The 8,905-nt window shown below is 38.5% G+C and overlaps 1 protein-coding gene across 2 annotated transcripts in view; it reads left to right on the top strand.

Annotated features, from left to right (window-relative positions):
- Positions 1 to 6,429: 6,429 nt before the first annotated feature.
- Positions 6,430 to 8,905, top strand: part of LOC116699092 (cyclic AMP-responsive element-binding protein 3-like protein 3-A) — an 11,623-nt gene continuing 9,147 nt past the window's right edge. Inside the window, exons 1-3 of one of the 2 annotated variants that reach the window (XM_032531486.1) lie at positions 6,430 to 6,533; positions 7,935 to 8,033; positions 8,396 to 8,669. In XM_032531486.1, coding sequence (XP_032387377.1) covers positions 6,513 to 6,533; positions 7,935 to 8,033; positions 8,396 to 8,669 — 394 coding nt within the window. In that variant the 5' untranslated portion in view covers positions 6,430 to 6,512. The remainder of the gene's footprint in view (positions 6,534 to 7,934; positions 8,034 to 8,395; positions 8,670 to 8,905) is intronic. The other variant, XM_032531487.1, reaches the window with a different exon arrangement.

Below are 8,905 nucleotides of genomic sequence, written 5' to 3'. Positions count from 1 at the left end.
GTCTATATCTGAAATATGGGTTTCTTTGCAACCTAATAAAAAAAAAACATGGATTGGATTCCATACAACGCTCTTTGCAAATACAATCAATCCCTTTCATTTCTGACTACACTCATCTGTACATTCCTCTGATCTTAACTATTAGTAAAAATAATTCATAATGCCTGCTTTTTTAACTCAAATATTAGGTATAATTCTATATAAATGAGGGTTATTGACCATGAATTCCAAAAAGTACTGAAAAGCAAATGTAGTAAGGTGGTGGTAGTGAAAACAAAACAAAAAAAGTCGGAAAATGGACGAAAATGTCAAATTGTTGTCCGTTTTTGGTTAAACTCAACGTGTTTTCACATTGTATGTCACACACACCACAGAAAACACACACACACACACACACACACACACACACACACACACACACACACCTTCCTTCTTTGACTTGCGGACTGGAGGAGATGTAATGTTTATGCTTGTGTAAGAAAGTAACTTAACCATGCATTGTATTTATTATTTGGTCCAAGTAGTATTTATCATTTTTAATTATGGTGTCCTAAGACAAAAAATAGAAAAGCTGAAGTTGAATGTCACTGTCAACGTCAAGTGTACCATCGACGTTTTACCAGTCTATGACTGGTACTCATCTGCTTATGTATTACCTAAGTCTATTATTGTAAGCTGTGGGATGTGGGATGACAATGGTAGTTCATTAAAATTTGGTGTATGTGCATATCAAGAAAGGTCTACCGATCGGTGCTGTTGGGTTTGCCTTTATTAAAGAGGGTAAGCAGCTTTTCTTTCTTTTTGGAAGAAGATGTTGGAGCAGTCCTTCGCCAGTTGAGGGCAGAGCAGGACAAAACGTCTCAGGACGGTGGCGAGGACCTCAAACGGGACATTGCAATGATAAGGGAATGAGAAAAAGCTAAATGTATTTTTCAAAACTTAACTCCGATTTTGCAAGTAATACTTATTGATCTAAACAGCATTTACAAATCTTCAACTATAAAAAAAAATTAAATCTTCAATCTGAATCAATTTGATTAATAGTCATGTACAAAGTATTCTGTTTGGAAAGCACCTTATTCTCTCTTTGCACTATTTCACTCTAAATACAGATATTTATAATTTATACTCTTTCCCAACTGCATATATCTAGTATCTAGATATTTATATTTTTCAGCTCTCAACATGCTCTGCACACCCATATAAGCATTTATTTAATTATTTTAACTAATAACTCAACTTTTCCACTGTGTTTTTAATTGTTTCTGTGCTGTATTCTTTTAAGCTGTGAACTGCACGTGATTTGGTACTACAGTGTACTGTGGTATGACAATAAAGAAATCCTGAATCTTGAATTTGTTCCAATATTCTACAAAGTCTTTTTTGTCTCCATATCTCAGCTAGAACACACAAATGTAATTGAAATTGAGAGGGAAACCTTTATAAACACACAAACAAAGTCTCCTGTCTCCACCAGAGGACTCGACCTAATAAAACAGGGATGCTAGGTGCAAATACAATCTGGTGCCACATATCTGCAGTCACTCAAGGAGATAAGCACCAACTACTTTCTGTCAAAAACAGTGCCTGTTATATGGCATGAGATTAATGTTTCCCTATGTTTTCTGTACTCGTCGCCCTGAAGCCTCCCCCTGTAGGATGCTACATGTCCCACTGCTGCTTCAAAGGAAAATAAGCTCTTCCAAACAAGTGGAGCAACCTGGATCTGAAACCGGCCCCCTTCACTCATCACAACGTGTTTTAGAAATGCCTTTCATTGGCTCCAACACTTAACAGAAGAAGAAAAGAAGATCTATTAAAGAAATGTAGTAAAACTATAGGATAAGATGTTCAAATCTATATTAACATACATGTTGTCCTCGGGTTGAATAGGACCCATATTCGAAAAGATTCTACATCACAAAACCCCAAAAATAACGTGTATTTTGTAGTTTCCCAAATAAATAAAAAAAATTCATTAAAATTGGGTGTTTTAATTTTAAATTTTGATCCAGAAAAAAAAGTTGCTTGTTGGTCAACGCGTAGACAACATAAGCGTCCATATGTATTTCACCACGATACATTGGGCAAGATTTAAATATTGGTTTAAATGACATATTTGTATGATTTGACATATTTGTATAATTTGCATCCCTTCCCTGGGGAAGACTACAGAAACTGACTTGAATTCAGAATTAACATTAGTAATGGGGTCACTGCAGTCGGAGTGCTATTTCTGGCTCCTTCACTCTCTTAGGTGGGCCTGTAGCTGACGCGGTAGCATGTATTTTTTTTATCCTATATTATTAGATTGCTTTAGTTATGTTATGTTGTTTTTAATAATTGATTTTGTCGTTTAAATATGTTTTATTTTGGGAGCCTACTCTCATGTCTTCCCCATTTAGTCCCAGCCTATGAGCCGGGTTGTGAGAACACGGATGAGCCCCCATTTGTAACTTTTATCGGCTTTGTCACACCGAGAGGCCGCTAACTTGTGTAAATGATTTTAATGAATAATGGGAGATGGCTATGTGCTAAACTACTACCATATTGAGTTGATGCGTGTTTAATCTTCATTTCTTAAAACTGAATTTAGGGGTTTACCAGTTAAGCAGCGCTACAAACTTGAGCAACTAATTTCACTTCACACAGCACAAGGTTGCTTTTCTTTCTCTTATTTGTGACACACTGGGCAGGTACTGAATCACTTTGTGTACATCAGAGTTTTCACTGAGCTCCAGATAAGAGCCATCCAACATGCATTTTACGACTGGTGCAGTGATCATGCTGTATTCCTAGAGCACATTCTCAGCATCTTGCCTGTCTATGGATGTGAAAAACAGGTCTATCTGGATTTAAAGCTGTAACTTTTCTTTACCTACCAGATCAATCTAGCATTTTTAACACATGCCTTTTTCAATTTCATACCTCCTTGAGGAGGAAATAACACATCATTTTTGGTGGACTCAAGTTGCACTCAGACATATATGTGCTGGTGTAATAAAATCATTGGGGGGAAATTCAACCACTTATTTGGGATTTCATGGTACATTTCATGTTATTCGGTGTATCCCTTCCAGAAGTTTTGAATGTATCCTTTCCCTTAATCCCAAATATACCCATGAGTGGATGTAACTCTTTTTGCCCCTCAGTCACATGCATCCAAATGGACAAGATGGATTTACAGTATGATATCATCTGCAGTCTGCAATAATAGCACAGCAATTATCTGTACTGAACTGCAACCTATTAGTCATATCCATATATATGCTTGTCCTGATTAGATAATATCTGCATGTACTTTGAAACTCTTTAATCTAAGATAGCACAACACTAAAGATAGCAGAGCTGCGCTGCCATGCAATTACTTGGTATTACAGTATACTGGGCTGTCTGTCATAGATCAAACTAGATTTTAATGCAACAAAAACACTTCAGGCAAGGGGTTGAAAGACTGAGGGATAGTATGACTGCATATGGTTTGAATAGAAATGGATCCATCAGGCCTGGTACTTCATGAATTAGTGAAACTATAATTCAATTCAATTTTATTTGTAGTATCAATTCATAACAAGAATTATCTTGAGACACTTTACAGATAGAGTAGGTCGAGAACAACCTCTATAATTCTAGTAATGCCCCCCAGAGCAAGCATTTACTGCTTTACTATAGTTTCATTACCAGACGTATTTCCTCTGTGTTGTGGAAGGAGCTCTGGCAACAGTAGCACACACTCCTGCACAGGAGAAAAACTGTCAGGGGGTTGTTTGCATTTCTTTAAACCAGTTGTAATTATTTGGGCGGGGCTGAGCTCCGGGGGCTCTAAAAAATGGTCTGAGGAAGGAACTTGTTTTGGCGTGACATTTGCACCCTGTAACGGAAAATAAAATAAAATTAACTGTTCACACAATACAGTAATCTGAGCTATTTAAATTAGCTGGATACATGGTTGAACATAATTCGCTCCTACCAGTGTATCGCCGTGTGTACTTCGTCCACAGCAATCCCCACCAATCGGTCCCAAAACGTCCCAGTTAGAGAGGACAAAGTCTTTACAATCATTCCCCCAAAGAGCCAAGCAGGCCTCCATGGTTGCACGGCCCAGAGTTTAACGTAAGTTTACACAAAGGAAGCGGACGGTGTAGGACATCTGGCCGAAAATGAAGGGACATCCGGCGGAACAATCCCGTAAATGAACCGCCGTCGATCCAGACTAATGAAACCATAACTCACACTGGCTCCAAGGGGATCCATTTTACTAACCTTGAACCTTTTACTGGTATATTATAACCTTATGTATGTATTTATTTTTTAATTTTTTCAAAGACTCTTTGGAAGCCCGCATGAGCTGGAAAATAAATGTCTGTCTCCACAAAGTGTTGACATCTAACCCTTCACAGCTGCTTTAGAGTTTGATTTATTCACATTATGTCATGCAGCTGTAGCTTATACCGAAAATGACTCCCAGAGGTTCGCATTTTAAAAATGCAGAATCTGAATCTGAATTACTAGGGGACCCAGAGTTAAAGAAATGATGTCATGTCTCTGTCCACTGATGTCTGATGAAGGCAAAAATGTCAGAAGAAATCATCTGAAGAGAAAAGAAAATTTCAATTATTTGAGCTCCTAGATCTACAAATGAGGCTGAGTCCCGTTCCCTCGTGCAACAATGCTTTGAAGTCGAGAGAGTGATGGAAGGATTGTGTTGACGGTATTCAGACTAGTAATTGAAGAACTGAACTGAAGACAAGTATAATAGCTCTGCCACTGAAAGAGTCCCTCCCCACTGTGATAATATTTAGATATGTGTTCACAAGTGTGCATGTTCCTCGTGTATTACTGCTCAGAGAACATGTTATGTAATTTCTTTGTTTTATGATGTGCATTCCTCGGAATAGCACGAAACTCCTAATTATGGCTATAAAGATGAGAAACAGTAAGCTGTGGTGAGGTAAGCAGATATAAATTGTCTAGTTTAGTAATAGATGGAAACTCCACAGCAGTGAGTGTCTCTTTAAAAGACACAAAGAATTGGAGGGAAAAAGGTTACATACTTCAATTGAATTTTAGAGATTTAGAGATTCTAAGAAGTGTGAAATGGCAGTTGAATCCAAATAAATCTGCAAATATTTTTTGCCTGTGTCTCTTTGAAATAAAGCAATGCCCACTTGCAACCAAATTTCATGACAATCCACCCAATAGTTGTTGAGACATTTCACTCAAAATTAATAATATAATATATATACATATATATATATATATATATATATATATGAATATATGTATGTATGTATATATATATATACAGTGGGGCTCAAAAGTTTGGGGACCCCAGGTACAAATAGTATTAATGTGCTTAAAGAAGCCAAGAAAAGATGGAAAATTTTCCAAAAGGCATCAAATGACAGATTAGATTAGTAGTATATGTCACAAAAAGTTAGATTTTATTTCCGTCATTTGCACTTTCAAAATAACAGCAAACAAAAAAAATGCTGTCTGCAAAAGTTTGGGCCCCCTGCAGGGTTAAGACCTTACACCCCCCCCCCCCCCCCTTTGGCAAGTGTCACAACTTGGAAACGCTTCTTGTAGCAGGTAAGAGTCTTTATATATCTTACATTATTACATTATCTGTCAAAATCATCAGTTTTTAAATTAAAATGACCCACCTGAAAGGTATACCAATGTTATACAAAGTTTTGTCAGTCAGGACATTTTATTCCATTATTGGTCAAGGTATTCCATTATTGGGTTTTATTACATTGTTGATCAGGTTGAACTGATATTATATTTCCAGGTGTTATTAGTATATGATTCATCCTCAGAGGCCTATGAATAAACAGCTGTATTTTCTTTTTAAATTTTGAGAAATGGCACAGAAATGTTTTGTCTGGTGCTTCTCCTGTTAACTGTCTTATGATGGTGGTGGGAATCCCAGGTCCCCAAGAACTGAATGGGAAATAATTATATTTATATTCATAATAAGCTTGAAATAATCTGTTTGATTTCTAGCATAAGTCAAGATGAGAAGAGCTTCCCTCATCACTGAGTTTGTATCACCCTGAGTGATGGATCAGGCTCTTGAAATAAAACTTAATGAAGTTAAAAACGGGACTCTCTCCACCTTGTTCCTCTGAGAGCAATAAAAATAAAAGCTCTAAATCAACCCTGCCCAACAAAAAATGAATGTGAAACCACCCAGGGAATCAAATCCTTATCATGACGACATCAAAGGTCACTCTGGGCTGCCTGTAAACAACATGGAGTAATTAATATGTCAATCAGTCGTCCTTTGGTGCCGATTGGCTCCCTCAGCTGTCTGCTAAACACTTGATTGGACGGTGAGACGGCCTTTAAACTTTGTCCCTTATAACAGACTCAGGGGCTCCTCTCAAACGTCAAAGCCTCAGACGTTCCTCTCTTGATCTGGTTGGGTTTTTAATACTTTTAATACTTTTAATCCTGCCGGATAGCTTCACTGTCACTTCATCAACTTCTGCTCTCATGTTGGAATTATGACTCTGAATACAGACGAGGTAAGACAGATTTGTATTCGGATAACTGGGTGCGACTATGTGTGAGAGAATGATTCAGACTGTAGAGTTTAGAATGTGCGTAAAGAAAGAATTCAACAGTTTTAAAGAAGATTAAAGTGGATGTGTATTGATTTGATCAAAGGCAAGTGTGGGATATGTAGCTCTCACTAATGTAATCATTTCCAGAAAATGTAATCAAATTAACTTAACATGATCACATGTACTAAAACCCAATATCTAGGGTTGGGTATCATTTTGGATGTTGTACTGTTACTTTTAAAACAAAAGAAACCGGTTCCACAGTGGAACCGAGTTAACCCTTGACCAATAATGTGATAAAATGTCCTGACTGATTTTTTCAAAAACTGTTGACTTGACTCAAATGAAAACGTATATTTCAGGGAGAGTGAATGGCTTTGCCTGATAACAACATACCCCTTCCCATCTGTTGTAAATGTTAAACTCCGCATAAAGTCTAGAGTTTACTAACCCGACGCATCAGACGGTTTGATACACAGAATCATCTGGGAAGGACTTTAAAAAAAAAAACTTGCAGGCAGCTGGAGAAACACTACTGCACACATTCAGCATCGATGTATAATAATAACTGGATACTGGATCCAAAATGGCGCCCATTGAGTCGGCAGCGCAGTAGTGTTTCTTCACAGTCGTGAGTTCACGCTCGGCCCATGAACTTTACATTGTGGTGACCATGCAGGTTTTTATGTCTTTTCTCGGCTCTAGGGAAGTTTTTCACATAACAATATCCATGGAAATGAGTGTTGATAATAGAAAGTCATAATCAACCTTGTTTGCATTTTTTGGCATCAGTTTTACAGACGCCTCTTTTACAATGGGGGCCAATGGGGTAAATCCGTTTTTGTTTCAATACTCCGAGTGGCCACCGGAAAAAATACACCCATGGCCTGGACAAAATGGATTTTCTTGTGATTTGTGATTCTGCCATTCTCTCATATTATCGAGAGAATCTATGTTTATACATTTATATACAGCACAGGCCAAAAGTGAATTGAATTGAATGAGAAGGTGTGTTCAAACCTTTGGCCTGTACTTTATATATATATTTTACATTAGTACATTATCTGTCAAAATCATCAGTTAAGAAAAAAAGGTGACCCACCTGAAAGGTATAACGTTATCAGCGACAATGTTCTATCAGTCAGGACATTTTGTTCTATTAATGGTCAAGTTATTCCATCATATGGTTTTATTACATTGTTGATCAGGTTGGAATGTTATATTTTCAGGCGTTATTACACTTTCAGGAATTTATGACATTATTGGATGCTACAAGGCTGGCCATACAGCTTTTCCTCTAAAAAGAAAACTGCGGAACGCTTCCACTTCACACCCATCGCTCAGAGTAGTTCTTCGTTTCAGGTGCATGGTGGGATGGATCTCTTTGACTACCTGCTCAGGAACACAGATGAAACCACCGGTTGCCACAGCAACCAATCATGGACTATCACAATTCATGAAGTGAGTACGGCCGTCGTTCTGCACAGTCCGCTCCTGTGCAGAGTCACTTAGGGGACAACCTGATCGCCGCCACAAATCTCAAAATCTGACTGCAGAGTGGGATCTGGATTCTCAACGGGGGTCATGGGTTATTGAACTGACTCTTAGGAGATCCAGGATCTCATTCAGTTTTATTGGGTTTCCCTGTATGGTTGCAACTGTCTCTGACATCAATGAGACAAACTGAGCTCAAGGAATTGAATGACTGGTGTGTTTGTGTTCTTGTCTGTGCTTGTGTGGGAATATGGTTATTTGATATAGCCGGGATATCCAGCAGTGGTGGTGTTTTGGGAAAAATTCTCGCATACCCTCTTTCTCCTCAGACCCTGAGCACCCAGGGAAGTGCTGCCGATGACTTCCTGGACTCCCTGCTGGGGGGGAGCGTCTCCTCCTCGGCTCCAGCGTCCCCCCTGTGGTCACCCTGCACCACCGACAGCGGCATCAACGAGGACACCCCGTCAGATCCCAAAGACAGCTTTCACCCAGCCTTCTGCACAGCCTTTCCAGCCTTTGATACGCAGTCTTTCCCTCTGCCTCCAGTTCCGGAGAACAAGCCACCACCAAATGAAAAGACGTCTGACGTTTCCATTGATCTAGGTAAGACTTGGAGAAAAAAGAAAAAGTACGATGTAGCATTTTATACTGGGGAGAAACAAAAAACACAGGGAAAGATGCAACTACAGTAAGCCGGGAAACAGGAGATTGTTTCAATAGTAAGCATAATGAACCAGTTCACTGGACTGTCAGGTATTAAAGACTTAATGTCAATGTCAATTTTATTTCTATAGCCCATTTAAAAACAACGACAGTTGACCAAAGTGCTGAACAGGGTT

The sequence above is a fragment of the Etheostoma spectabile genome, chromosome 12 (assembly GCF_008692095.1).
Source record: "Etheostoma spectabile isolate EspeVRDwgs_2016 chromosome 12, UIUC_Espe_1.0, whole genome shotgun sequence".
NCBI classification, from domain to species: Eukaryota; Metazoa; Chordata; class Actinopteri; order Perciformes; family Percidae; genus Etheostoma; species Etheostoma spectabile.
The sequence above is the reverse complement of the archived record's forward strand: the minus strand, read 5'-3'. Positions and strand labels throughout refer to the sequence as shown.